This window comes from Scyliorhinus torazame, chromosome 12, assembly GCF_047496885.1.
Source record: "Scyliorhinus torazame isolate Kashiwa2021f chromosome 12, sScyTor2.1, whole genome shotgun sequence".
Taxonomy (NCBI): domain Eukaryota; kingdom Metazoa; phylum Chordata; class Chondrichthyes; order Carcharhiniformes; family Scyliorhinidae; genus Scyliorhinus; species Scyliorhinus torazame.
In genome coordinates, this window is record NC_092718.1 from 145,460,915 (window position 1) to 145,474,963 (window position 14,049).

The following is a 14,049-nucleotide window of genomic DNA, read 5'->3' on the forward strand; positions in this document are numbered from 1 at the left end:
AGGAACCCGGGTTCAATTCCGCCCTCGGGTGACTGTCCGTGGAGTTTGTACATTGTCCCCCTGTCTGCGTGGGTTTCCTCCCATTTACTTCAATAGTCCAAAGATGTACAGGTTAGGTGGACTGGCCATGGTTTATTGTCCCTCGTCTCCAAAGGTTAGGTGGGGTTACCGGGATGGGGTGAGGGAGTGGGCCTTGGTGGGGTGCTCTTTCAGAGGGTAAGTGCAGACTCAATGGGCTGAATGGCCTCCTGCACTGTAGCCATTCTGTGAAAGGATAAGTAAGGACAGAGTCGGGCTTATTAGAGACCGTAAAGGTATGTGTGGAGACAGCAGATGTGAACATGACTCTATCTATCATCACAAAAGAGAGGGATGATGCAAATGTCATTGTTGAGGAGAAGTGTGCAATATTGGATGCGTGAAATATAGTAAGAGAGGATATATTAAGGAGTTCGACACCTTTGAAAGTGAATAAATCATTAGATCCACGTGAAATGTATCTCCAGCTGTTAAGAGGAGCAAGGGAGGTAACAGGGGATGCCCTGCACATAGTTTTCCAGTCCTCTCTGGCTCTAGGTGTGTGATGCTGCATGTCTGCTAATGTAGGCGTTGTTTAAAAAGGGTGAAAGGAATAGATCAAGTAATTATGAACCAGTCAGCCTAACCTTAGTGAGTGGCAAATTTTTTGAGAGATAGTAATAATAGTCATTTTAAGAGGCATGGATTAATCAAGGGCAGTCAGCATGGATTTAAGAGACGGTTAACATGACTAACATGATTTGAATTTTTTGAGGAGGTTAACAGGTCAATGAAGGAAACATGTCCTGTGATGTTTGAGTTCCATTCATCTGGCAAGGGGGACTGCCTGGTGTCAACCTGCCTCGGGCAGATGCCGAGGTAGCTGTGTTAAAAGACCCTCCTCTGTTCATAGATCAGTTTAAAACTTCTGCTCACCCCCTTGCCCCACCTCCTCTCAACCCCTCCAACGGCTGAAGGCACTGGATATTGCAATGGCTATGGCTGGCCCCGACAATATTCCAACATTGGTACTGGAGACGTGTGTTCCAGAACTTGCCGCACCCCTAACCAAGCTGTTCCTGTACAGCGATAACACTGCCATCTAACTGCCAATGTGGAAAATTGCCGGGTGTATCCTGTTCACAAAAACAGCACAAATGCAACCCAGCCAATTACCGCCCTATCAGTCCACTCTCCATCATCAGCAATGTATTGGAAGGAATCATCAACAGTGCTATCAAATGGTACTTACCCAGCAAGAATCTGCTCACGGACGCTCAGTTTGTGTTCCGCCAGAGCCACTCAGCTCCTGACCTCATTACATCCTGGTTTCAAACATGGACAAAAGAGCTAAATATTTGAGGTGAGGTGAGAGTGACTGCCCTTGATATCAAGGCAACATTTGACTTGAGTATAGCATTAAGGAACCCGAGCAAAACATGGGAATCAGGGGGGAAACTCTCTGCTAGATGGAGTCATACCTGGCACATAGGAAGATGGTTGTGGTGGTTGGAGCTCAATCACCTCCACTCCAGAACATCAATGCAAGACTTCCTCAGGGTAGTGTCCAACCAACTTCAGCCGCTTCATCAATGATCTCCCTTCCACCATAAAGGTCAGAAGTGACGACGTTAGCAGATGACTGACCAATGTTCACCATTTGCGACTCCTCAGATAATGAAGCAGTCCATATCAAAATTCAGGAAGACCTGGACAATATCCAGGCGTGGGCTGGCTAGTGGCAAGTAACATTTGTGCCACACAAGTGTCAGGCAATGACCATCTCCTAAAAGAGAGGATCTAACCATTGCCCTTGACATTTAATGACATTACCATCGCTGAATCCCCGACAATGGGGGTTACCATTGATCAGAACTGGACTAGTCATATTAATGCTGTGGCTACCAGAACAGGTCAAAGGCTAGGAATCCTACGCCGAGTAACTCACCCCCTGACCCCCCCCCCCCCCCCCCCCCCCCCCCCCCCCCCCAAAAGCCTGTCCACCATCTACAAGGCACAAGTCAGGAATGTGATGGAATACTCTCCACTTGCCTGAATGAGTGCAGCTCCAACAACACTCAAAGCTCAACACTATTGAAGGTGGCGGGGAAATAATCAGGGAGTCTGGTAATAATAGCTTCATTGATAATTTGGAGGCAGTTTCGCCAACACAGGTTGGGGGCAAGGTCAAGGGAAATGCCGATTCGGGGGAACCACAAATTTGAGCCAGGGAAGTGGGACAGAAATTTTTGGAAATGGGAGATGGGGATTAAGACACTAAAAGATTTGTTTATTGGGGGTCGGTTTGCAGGATTGAAGGAGCTGGGAGCGAAGTATGGGCTGGAGCAGCGGAAAATATTTAGATACATGCAGGTTCAAGATTTTGCCAGGAAGGAGATGCAGAGCTTCCTGGTGGAACTGGCCTCCACATTGCTGGAGGAGGTGCTGACGATGGGGGTGGGGGACTGGAGAAGGTGTTAGTGTCGCGGTTTACGGGGCTATTTTGGAAGAGGGGAAGGCACCACTGGAAGGGATCAAAGCAAAGTGTGAGGAAGAGTTGGGAGAGGGTATGGAGGAGGGGTTCTGGTGTGAGGTGCCCCGGAGAGTGAACGCCTCCACCTCGTGCGCGAGGTTGGGACTGATACAGCTGAAAGTGGTATATAGAGCACACCTCACAAGGGCGAGGATGAGCTGGCTCTTTGAGGGGGTAGAAGATGTGTGTGAACATTGTTTGGTCCTGTCCAAAGAGGTTGTTTTGGTCCTGTCCAAAGCTGGAGAATCACTGGAAGGGGTTTTTTAGGGTAATCTCTAAAGTGGTGCACACAAAACTGGACCCGGGCCCTCGGGAGGCCATATTCGGGGTGTTGGACCAGCCGGGATTGTAAGTGCGGAGGCAGATGCTGTAGCCTTTGCCTCGTTGATCGGCCGAAGGCAGATTCTGTAGGGATGGAGAGCAACCTCTGTGCCCAGGCGTGGCGGGGGGGCCTGTTGGAATTTTTGACTCTTGAGAAGGTTAAGTTTGAACTGGGGGGAAGGATGAAGGGGGTCTACAATTCATGGGCATTCATTATGCACTTTCAAGAATTGGATAACATCGAACATTAGTAGGGGGGGGAGGGTTGGGGGGAGGGGGACTGTATGTGTTAATGGTGATCATGGGTGATTCCCAGGGCAGCACGGTGGCGCAGTGGTAGCACTGCAGTCTCACGGCGCCAGGGTCCCAGGTTCGATCCCGGCTCTGGTTCACTGCCCGTGTGGTGTTTGCGTGGGTTTCGCCCCCACAACCCAAAGATGTGCAAGGTAGGTGGATTGAACACGCTAAATTGCCCTTTAATTGGAAAAAATGAATTGGGTATTCTAAATTTTTTTTAAAAGGGTGATTCCTGATTCCTTTTTGTTATTTGTTTATGTTAACATGCGGGCAGTTGTTTGGGGGTTGGTGGGAGGATGGGATTGTTGTTGATATGGGGATTGACATATTTGTTACTGCTTATTGTTTATTGTTGGTGGGTGTAAATTTGGGAGAAAATGTGAAAAAGGAGAATAAAAATATATATTTTTAAAAAGCTCAACACCATCCAGGTCAAAGTAGCCCGCATGATTGTTACTCCTTCCACAAACATGCAATCCCTTCACTGCCGAACAGTTGCAGCTGGGTGTGCCATCTATAAGATGTATTGGAGGAACTCGCCAAGGTTCCTTAGACAGCACCTTCCAAACCCACAACACTGCCATCCACTACCATCTAGAAGGACTAGAGCAGCAGATACCTGGGAACCCCACTACCTGGAGGTTTCCCCTCCAGGTCACTCACCAGCCCGACTTAGAAATATATTGCCGTTCCTTCACTGTTGCTGGGTCAAAATCCTGCAACTCCCTTCCTAACAGCACTGTGGGTGTACCCATACCTCAGGGACGCAGCAGTTCAAGAAGGCAACTCACTACCACCACCAACTAGGGATGGGCAATAATTGCTGGCCTAAATAACGACACCCACAGACTGTAAATCAATTTTTTTTTTTAACACTCACTCAGTATCCATTATAATACAACTTGCCAGCCCTATAATAACATTTGGAAGTCTTTGAAAAGCTCAAATATGTCAAAATGAGTAAAGGTTACTTGAATAGGCACTTAAAAAAAAAAATTTCTTCAGAAGCTCACAAATCTGTCAAAATAAACAAACTCCTATGTCAACAAACCCTCCAGTGCAGAATGCATAGTGGTTTGGAAGACAGCCAAGCCATCAAACTGACATTCCTCTCAACAGCCATCTAAATAAACCTTGCAGTGTTTAATCCATTAGAGCCTTTGAAGACAGCCAAAAGCTCAAAGCTTGGAAACAACCAAACAGGTAGTTGAGACGTTCTTCAAAGAATAAATGAAAGCCATTAGAATAGTTTTGAACAATGGGCATTTGGTCCCACACTATTGTACAATGCAAAATAGCACTTATCCATTGCATGATCTATTTTAAAGCATCTGAAGACTCTTCTACTTTTACAACACTGTCCTTTCACTTTGTAGCTTACCAGTTGTCAGACACTGGAAACTACTTTATTCAGTGGTCACTTACGTTTTCCACTCACAGCACTGTCACTTGAGTAAACCTAGATATAAATCAGGTTACAGCATTTATTAATAAACTGTACAAGGGACAACACAATTTTTATTCCTTCCTCTCTCCTTCTCTAAGCCATGTTTACATCTCCACACCAGGTGTAATTTAGGAAGGTTCATGGCAACCTTGCTCAAAATTATAGATGTTCTTCTAGAATGGGGCCGGCAACTTCTAAACAGCTGTTTGTGATGTTGCTAACCGCCCTCTTCCCCACACCACTGAAAATAACCAGAGACAGAAATATAGAAAATAGGAACAGGAGTAGGCCATTCGGCCCTTCAAGCCTGCTCTGCTCTGCCATTCATTGTGATCATGGCTGATCATCCAACTCAATAGGGCAGCATAGCATAGTGGCTGGCACAGTTGCTTGGGTCGTTGTCTGTGTGGAGTCCGCATGTTCTCCCCGTGTGTGCGGGGGTTTCCTCCGGGTGCTCCAGTTTCCTCCCACAGTCCAAAGATGTGCAGGTTAGGTGGATTGGCCATTCTAAATTGCCCTTAGTGTCCAAAAAGGTTAAGTGGGGTTACGGGGATAAAGGGGATAGGGTGGAGGCAAGGGGCTTAAGTAGGGTGCAGACTCGGTGGGCTGAATGGCCTCCTTCTACACTGTAAATTCTATGAAATAATCTATAACCACTCTTTCTCCCCCCCCCCCCCCCCCCCCCTCCCTCCTTTGATCTCTTTAGCCCCAAAAGCTATATATGCTTCTTGAAAACTTATGTTTTGACCTCAACTGCTTTCTGTGGTAATACATTCCACAGGCTCACCACTCTGGGTGAAGAAATTTCTTCTCATCTGTGTCCTTGTATTTTTAGACTGATCCCTGGTTCTAGACTCCCCACCATCAGGAACATCCTTCCTGTAACTATCCTGTGTAGTCTTGTTAGAAATTTATAGGTTTCTGAGATCTCCCCCTCTTTCTTAATCATAATTTCTACAGTGCAGATGGAGGCTATTCAGCTCATGGAGTCTGCACTGACCCTCTGAAAGGGTATGCTACTGAGGGTCAGACCCCCACTCTATTCCCTTAACCCAGTAACCCTACCTAACCTAACCTTTTGGACACCAAGGGGCAATTGATCATGGCCAATCGACCTAACCTGCATATCTTTGGACTGTGGGAGGAAACCGGAGTACCCGGAGGAAACCCACGCAGACACGGGGAGAAAGTGCAAACTCAACACAGACGGTGAACCAAGCCCTGAATTGAACCCGCGTCCCTGGCACTGTAATGCTGCAGTGCTAACCGCTTTGCCACCATGCCACCTCTAAACTCCAGCTAATATAATCCTAACTGACTCACTTTTTCCTCATAAGTCAGTCCCCCCCATCCCAGGGATCAGGCTGGTAAACCTTTGCTGCACTCCTTCTATAGCAAGAACAGCCTTCCTCAGATGAGAAGACCAAAACTAAGCCCAATATTCCAGGTGTGGCCTCACCAAGGCCCTGTGTAACAGTAGCGAGATATCCCTCCTCTTGTACTTGAATCCTCTCTCTATGCAGACCAACATACCATTTGCCGCTTTCACCACCAGCTGCACCTGCATGCTTATTGTCAGCGACTGGTATACAAGGATATCTAGGTTTCGTTGCATGTTCCACTCAATCTATAGCCATTCAGACAATCTGCTTTCCTGTTTTTGCTACCAATTTTTTTTGAAAACTACTCAGCAAGTACCTGCTGAGTATTTGCAGCATTTTCTGTTTCTATTTCAGATTTTCACCATCTTGGGTTTTGTTTTTGTTTTGCAAAAAAAAGTTGAAATTGGTTATTTTTTCTCATTGCTGTTTACTGGACCTTGCTATATAAATATTGGCAGCCACATTTTTTTACCCTGCAGCAGTGACTGGACTTCAAAAGGACTTCATTGACAGTAAAGTACTTAGGGATGTCCTATGGTTGTGATGAGAACTATTTAACTTAGCGTGTTAACAAAAGCCAAAAGTGCTGGAAAAACTAAACCGGTCTGGCTGCATCTGTGGAGAGAGAGAAAGAGTTATGCCAGATTATAGGACGTCACGGTGGCACAGTGGTTAACACTGCTGCCTCATAGTGCAAGGGACCCAAGTTCAAGCCTGTCTTGCAGTGACTGTCTCTGGGGTGTGTACGTTCTCCCCATGCCTGTGTGGGTTACCTTCCGGGTCTCCGGTTTCCTCCCACGGTCCAAAGATGTGCAGGTTAGGCAAAGATGTGCAAGTTAGGTGAATTTATCATGGTCAATCCACCTAACTTGCACATCTTTGCCTATCTGCAATTGCCCCTTAGCGTCCAGGGATGTACAGGTTCGGTTACGGGAATGGGGCAGGGAGTGGAACCTAGGTCGAGTGCTCTTTCGGAGTGTGTGTGCAGACTCGATGGACCAAATAGCCTCCTGCACTGTAGGAATTCCAAGGAGGCTGGGTTTTTCCAGCACTTTCCATTTTTATTTTGGATCGCCAGCATCCACAGTAATTTGCTTTTATGTAAGTTTGTTCTTTCGCCCACTCATTAAATTCCCTCAACTATAACTCCCATTGTTGTGGAGCTGTGTAGAGTGACCCCAGATAAATTACAAAGATGCATTGAAGTGACTAATTCAGTTTGTAATATGTGACAACAACATGAATATAACAGCACAAAACCTACTGTAAGGATTGGAATTTAAGTATTGAAGACTTGACCTCGAAGGTAGTAATCTCTGAATAACTCCCAGTGCCAGGTGTAAGTGGGTACAGGTTTGAGCTTCCTGGAAAATTAGGATTAGCTCTGGGGGAAGATGAGGCTAATACAAGTCGGATGGGCTGTATCTCAACAGGGCTGGGATATATATTGTGGTGGGACACTGTTAGTGCTGTTGGGCAAAGTTTAGATTCAGAAGGAAGAGAAGTTGGAAAGAGAAGACAAGAACTTAGTAAGCAAGTGTGGAAAGCAGAGCAAGAGAAGGCTAGAAAATAAATAGCAATGGAGTTGTTCAGTGATGGATGTTTCAGTGCCGGGAGTTTCGTGAGTAAGACAGATGAGCAAGGACATAGATAGACACCTGGAAGTGTGATATCATAGCTAATAAAACATGGCTTAATGGCAACTCAAATATCCTGGTTACAGGGTTTACTGACAGGGTACAGAAGGGGATAGAAATGGAGTTGGGGTCACAAGAGTGGTGAAAGAAACCATTATTATCAGGATGGCTGAAATGCTGGAAAAATAATCAAAGGAGGCCCATATGGTTTTAACTTTTGAGTAAAGAAGGGACCATGGCACAGCTGGGAATGGACTATAGACCGAGTAGTCAGAGGAAATAGAAAAGGAGATTGCTGAGAAGTGTAGAAATAATAGGGTAAAACAGCCAAGAATTTCAACATGGCACGATGGCACAATAGTTAGCACTGCTGCCTCAGTGCTAGGGACCCAGGTTCGATTCCGACCTCTGGTGACTGTGTGGAGTTCTCCCCGTGCCTGCGTGGGTTTTCTCCTGGGAGCTCCGGTTTCCTCCCAGTCCAAAGATGTGCAGGGTCGGTATCGTTGTGGGGATGGGGCTGGGAGTGAGCCGAGGTATGGTGCTCTTTTGGAGGGTCGGTGCAGACATGATGGGCCGAATGGCCTCATTCTGCACTGTAGGGATTGTATGAATGCTGAGCTTTTCCAGCACATTCTGTTGTTATTTCCAATCCCCAGCATCCACCGTATTTTGCTTTTATATAAGTTTGTTCTTTTGTCCACTCATTAAATTCCTTCAAATATGAGTGGCGTCTTTCCCAAACTTACTTATATATATTTTTTAATTCCATTAGTATAGTCTGTACCTTAGCAAAAACATAATTAGCGATAACAATAACTACTTCCAGTTTTATACTAAACCAGTGATTTTCAAATGTTTCTTTGACACGTTGCCAAAGTACTATCAACTACCCAAAAGAAAACAGTGCGTTAGTTGCATGTTTTTGCTAGTTTACAGCAACAGAAACAACCCACTAGCAAACCAAACAATATGGAGAAGTACAGAAATCAGATATCCTAAGGAACCTTATAGACTTCATTCAGGGATTGGGTTAGCTTGGGTCTTGTGCAGCTTTAATCTATACATCTATTTCTGAATTTCTAGGGCAATGTAAATGAGGTGTACATTTAATTAAATGTAATTAACTCAAGACTGTTCTTTAAAGAAAATTTGAAAAGTTTTCTGAAATAATTTAAAGGGAAACGTTCCCCAAACTACAGATTACATTGGATTATGCAGCACAGAAACAGACCATTCGGCCCAACCAGCCCAGACTGGTGCTTGTGCTGTTCACGAGCCTCCTCCAGTCATCCCTAATCTAAATCTATCATCGTAACTTTCTATTCCCTTTGTCCTCAAATGCTTGTCTAGCATTTAAGTGCATCGATACTATACGCTGCAACCACTCTCTGTGCTAGCAGCTTTCATATTCTCAGCACTCTTAGGTGAGGAAGGTTCTTCTGAAGTCCTTCGAATATCTTGGTAACTGCGTCTGTTGATGGCCGCTAGTTATGCTCCTTCCCACAAGAATAAACGTGTTCTCTGTATCCACTTTATAAATAAGTTTCTTTAATTTCAAAGACCCTTATTTGGTTACCTAACAGCGTTCCATTTTTCAAAAGAAGAGAGGCCAAGTATGGTTAACGATGCTTGACCAGAACAGAAAGAAATAAAGACTGTGTTCTTAAAGTGTATTTCATGACCTCAGCATGTCCTAAATCACCCCACAGCTAATGAAGCACTCCTTGAAGCGTAGTAGCTGTTGCAATGTTGAAGCACTACATTTGTTATCCAAACAATGGCATGGTAGCACAGTGGTTAGCACTGTTACTTCACAGCGCCAGGGTCCCAGGTTCGATCCCCGGCTTGGGTCACTGCCTGCACGTTCTCCTCGTGTCTGCGTGGGTTTTCTCCAGGTGCTCTGGTTTCCTCCCACAAGTCCCGAAGGCATGCTGTTAGGTGAATTGGACATTCTGAATTCTGCCTCTGTACCTGAACAGGTGCCGGAGTGTGGCGACTTTGGGATTTGCACAGTAACCTCATTGCAGTGTAATCTAAGCCTACTTGTGACACTAATACAGATTTTTTAAAAAAATGTTATTTTCAACATTGCAGTGCTCTTTCAGAAGATTTCAAATTTGAGTTCCAGTCCTAGAGCCCAATCTCCAGGCTGACATTCTTAGTGCCAGCACTGAGGAAGTGTCTCAGTTAAGCCAAGGAACCCAAGCCTCAGTCTCTCGGGGGAGATGAACAAGGTCCCACGGCCTCTCCTTGCCCAAGTGTATTTAGAGCTGATGGAACCTGTGATTAGATGCAATACTAATGGCCTGTTTTATTACAGTGTATTCCTTGCTCCTACACACCTCATCCTTTGTATTTTTATTCTCCCAGGTCTCTAGACTGGTCCAGCAAGCACAAGATGCGGACAACTTACTCAGCAGCATGCAACTGTTGTTCTCCCAAGCCAAGCGAAGCACCCAGGAGCAAATGGTATATTGTACTACATCGAGAGACAAATATGTATGTTTTAGCTATAAATACTGTAATGAAGCAGTGAGTTATGTAATCCGAGACTAATGGGAGTTTCACTGGTGACTAATTAATTGTTCCAGTATTGAGTAGAATTTTGGATAGTTTGTGATTCTGAAAATTTGCTGGAAAGGTACTTCTATTCTGATTTAACGAATCACGACTATTGGACGTGGGAGGGCATCACCTAACTAACAGAATTATGTTATGCTAAATTTGAAGCAAGTTAATTTAGTACAATGCAGGAAGCTGGAAAAATGGTGTTACAAACAGGTACAAATCCAGTAGTTATATTTTAACATTTGACTCAACAGTTTTGTAGATCAGTTGTACGTTTGTACGTTTTTACCTTCTACTGCTATTTCATATGTTCTTTGAGTTGTAGATTTACATCCGGTATCTTGCTTATGTTAATCTATCATCTATACTTGAATATTTAAGTTGAATGTATGATTGTCCAATGTTGGGTACCACTAACATCAAATATTCAATAACTTCAGGACAGCCTTAACTTTGAACCTGTGAGCTTTATTTGAAGAGAGGCATTTGTGCACATATTTCACTTTTTGCTGCATGTAAACTTGGTTCATGTCCTGTAGCTGAGGAACAGGTGGGTGGGGAGATGTGGGAGAGGAGGTTAAAACAGATTAAACAATTTGGTTTGTTTAAAAATTAGCTTCTCTGGTTTTACTGGGCTTTAAACACTTTAAAACTGGTGATCAAGAAGTGATTCTGGTAATTTTGTCGTAGAATCGCTGCAGTGGGGACTTCCGGGTGCGGCGATGACCAGCTAGGTCGCACGTTTTGGCAGCTCCCGGTGGAACGGACTTTTGGGCTCTTAATAAGAGCCCAAATCTAGCTAAAAGCACTGTGCGGTAAACCAGAAGGGAATCCCCCCTGGATACGGATGGAAAAAGGAGAGGAAAGTGGCCGGATTGCGGTGGATCCTTTAGAGCAGCGGCAAGGAAGGCAAGCAAAAACCAAGATGGCGTCGGAAGGTGGCAGTTTAATATGGGGCCCTGAACAACACGAGTTTTTGAAACGCTGCGTGGAAGAGCTTAAAACGGAGATGAAGAAGGAGCTGTTGGCCCCGATATTGCAGGCGATTGAAGGGCTAAAAGATGAGCAAAAGACCCAGGAGCGGGAGCTTCGGGTCGTGAAGGCAAAGGCTGCCGAGAACAAGGACGATATACAGGGCCTGGTGGTGAAGACGGAGATCCACGAGGCACACCATAAACGATGTGTGGAAAGGCTGGAGGTGCTGGAGAATAATGCGAGGAAGAAGAATTTAAGGATTCTTGGTCTTCCTGAAGGTGCAGAAGGGGCGGACGTTGGGGCATATATGTGAGCACGATGCTGCACTCGTTAATGGGAGCGGAGGCCCCGATGGGTCCGTTGGAGGTGGAGGGAGCATACCGAGTGATGGTGCGAGGACCGAGAGCAGGAGAAATTCCCAGAGCCATAGTGGTGAGATTCCTCCGTTTTAAGGACAGAGAGATGGTCCTCAGATGGGCAAAGAAAACTCGGAGCAGTAGGTGGGAGAACGCGGTGATCCGCGTGTATCAAGACTGGAGTGCGGAGGTGGCGAGAAGGAGGGCGAGCTTTAATCGGGCCAAGGCGGTGCTTCATAAAAAGATTAAATTTGGAATGCTGCAGCCGGCAAGACTGTGGGTCACATATCAAGGGAAGCACCACTACTTTGAAACGGCAGATGAGGCGTGGACATTTATTGTTGAAGGGAAATTGGAATAAGCGGGTTATTAAAAAAGAACGTTTGAGACTAAGTGGTGGGGCGAATATGGGGGGCGAAGAGGGGGGAAAAAGGGGGGAGAGATGATTTTTATGTTGTTAATCCTGCGACCCGGTAACTTTTCTCTCTTCCACAGGTTGTGGGGGAGGGAGGAAGGGAGGTGGAGGAGCTGGGGGCGTTGGCCATTGGGGGCGGGGCCAAAAGGGAAGCGCGGGCTTTGTTCCCGCGCTATGATAACTATGGCGGGAATAGGGAAGCAGGAAGGAGGGGCGTCGCACGGTGCGAGCCGAGGTCACGGGGGGGAAGCCGAGGTCGGCCAGAGTTTGCTGACTTCTGGGAGCAACATGGGGGGTGTAACTACGCTAGTGGGGGATCTAGCGAGGGGGGTGGGAGGGGGGATTTACTGGGTTGCTGCTGCAAGGGAGCTGGTATGGGGTGGGGTGGGCGGGGCGGGAGGGCACCGCCTGGGGGGGACACCGCTGCGTGGGAACCGGGTGAGGAGCTGGATAAAAGGGGCTAATCGACAAGGGGGAGGGGTAAAGAGCCCCCCAACCCGGCTGATCACGTGGAATGTGAGAGGGCTGAACGGGCCGATAAAGAGGGCACGGGTACTCGCACACCTTAAGAAACTTAAAGCAGATGTGGTTATGTTACAGGAGACGCATTTGAAACTGATAGACCAGGTTAGACTACGCAAAGGATGGGTGGGGCAGGTGTTTCATTCGGGGCTAGATGCGTAAAACAGGGGGGTGGCTATACTAGTGGGGAAGCGGGTAATGTTTGAGGCAAAGACCATAGTGGTGGATAGTGGGGGCAGATACGTGATGGTGAGTCGCAAATTACAGGGGGAGGCGGTGGTCTTAGTGAACGTATATGCCCCGAACTGGGATGATGCCAACTTTATGAGGCGCATGTTAGGACGTATCCCGGACCTAGAGGTGGGAAAGTTGGTAATGGGTGGAGATTTTAACACGGTGCTGGAACCAGGGCTGGACAGATCGAGGTCCAGGACTGGAAGGAGGCCGGCAGCAGCCAAGGTGCTTAAAGACTTTATGGCGCAGATGGGAGGAGTAGACCCATGGAGATTTAGCAGACCTAGGAGTAAGGAGTTTTCGTTTTTCTCCTATGTCCACAAAGTTTATTCGCGAATAGACTTTTTTGTTTTGGGAAGGGCGTTGATCCCGAAGGTGAGGGGGACGGAGTATACAGCTATAGCTATTTCGGATCACGCTCCACACTGGGTGGACTTGGAGATAGGGGAGGAAAAAGAACGGCGTCCACCCTGGAGAATGGACATGGGACTAATGGCGGATGAGGGGGTGTGTCTAAGGGTGAGGGGGTGTATTGAAAAGTACTTGGAACTCAATGATAATGGGGAGGTCCAGGTGGGAGTGGTCTGGGAGGCGCTGAAGGCAGTGGTTAGAGGGGAGCTGATATCAATCAGGGCACATAAAGGAAAGCAGGATAGTAGGGAACGGGAGCGGTTGCTGCAAGAACTTTTGAGGGTGGACAGGCAATATGCGGAGGCACCGGAGGAGGGACTGTACAGGGAAAGGCAAAGGCTACACGTAGAATTTGATTTGCTGACAACGGGTACTGCAGAGGCACAGTGGAGGAAGGCACAGGGTGTACAGTACGGGGAGAAGGCGAGCAGGTTGCTGGCCCACCAATTGAGGAAAAGGGGAGCAGCGAGGGAAATAGGGGGAGTGAGGGATGAGGAGGGAGAGATGGAGCGGGGAGCGGAGAGAGTGAATGGAGTGTTCAAGGCATTCTATGAAAGATTATATGAAGCTCAGCCCCCGGATGGGAAGGAGAGAATGATGTGTTTTCTGGACCAGCTGGAATTTCCTAAGGTGGAGGAGCAGGAGAAGGTGGGACTGGGAGCACAGATCGAAATGGAGGAAGTAGTGAAAGGAATTAGGAGCATGCAGGCGGGGAAGGCCCCGGGACCGGATGGATTCCCAGTTAAATTTTACAGGAAATATGTGGACTTACTCGCCCCGCTACTGATGAGAACCTTTAACGAGGCGAGGGAAAGGGGACAGCTGCCCCCGACTATGTCAGAGGCAACGATATCGCTTCTCCTAAAGAAGGAAAAAGACCCGCTGCAATGCGGGTCCTATAGGCCTATTTCCCTCCTGAACGTAGACGCTAAG

General features: G+C 46.9%; 1 protein-coding gene across 6 annotated transcripts in view; it reads left to right on the forward strand.

Annotated features, from left to right (window-relative positions):
• Positions 1–14,049, forward strand: part of rabep1 (rabaptin, RAB GTPase binding effector protein 1) — a 234,420-nt gene that overhangs the window by 144,800 nt on the left and 75,571 nt on the right. For 4 of the 6 annotated variants that reach the window (XM_072469129.1, XM_072469133.1, XM_072469130.1 and 1 more), the window contains exon 12: positions 10,006–10,134. In XM_072469129.1, coding sequence (XP_072325230.1) covers positions 10,006–10,134 — 129 coding nt within the window. The remainder of the gene's footprint in view (positions 1–10,005; positions 10,135–14,049) is intronic. The other 2 variants (XM_072469131.1, XM_072469135.1) reach the window with 1 other exon arrangement.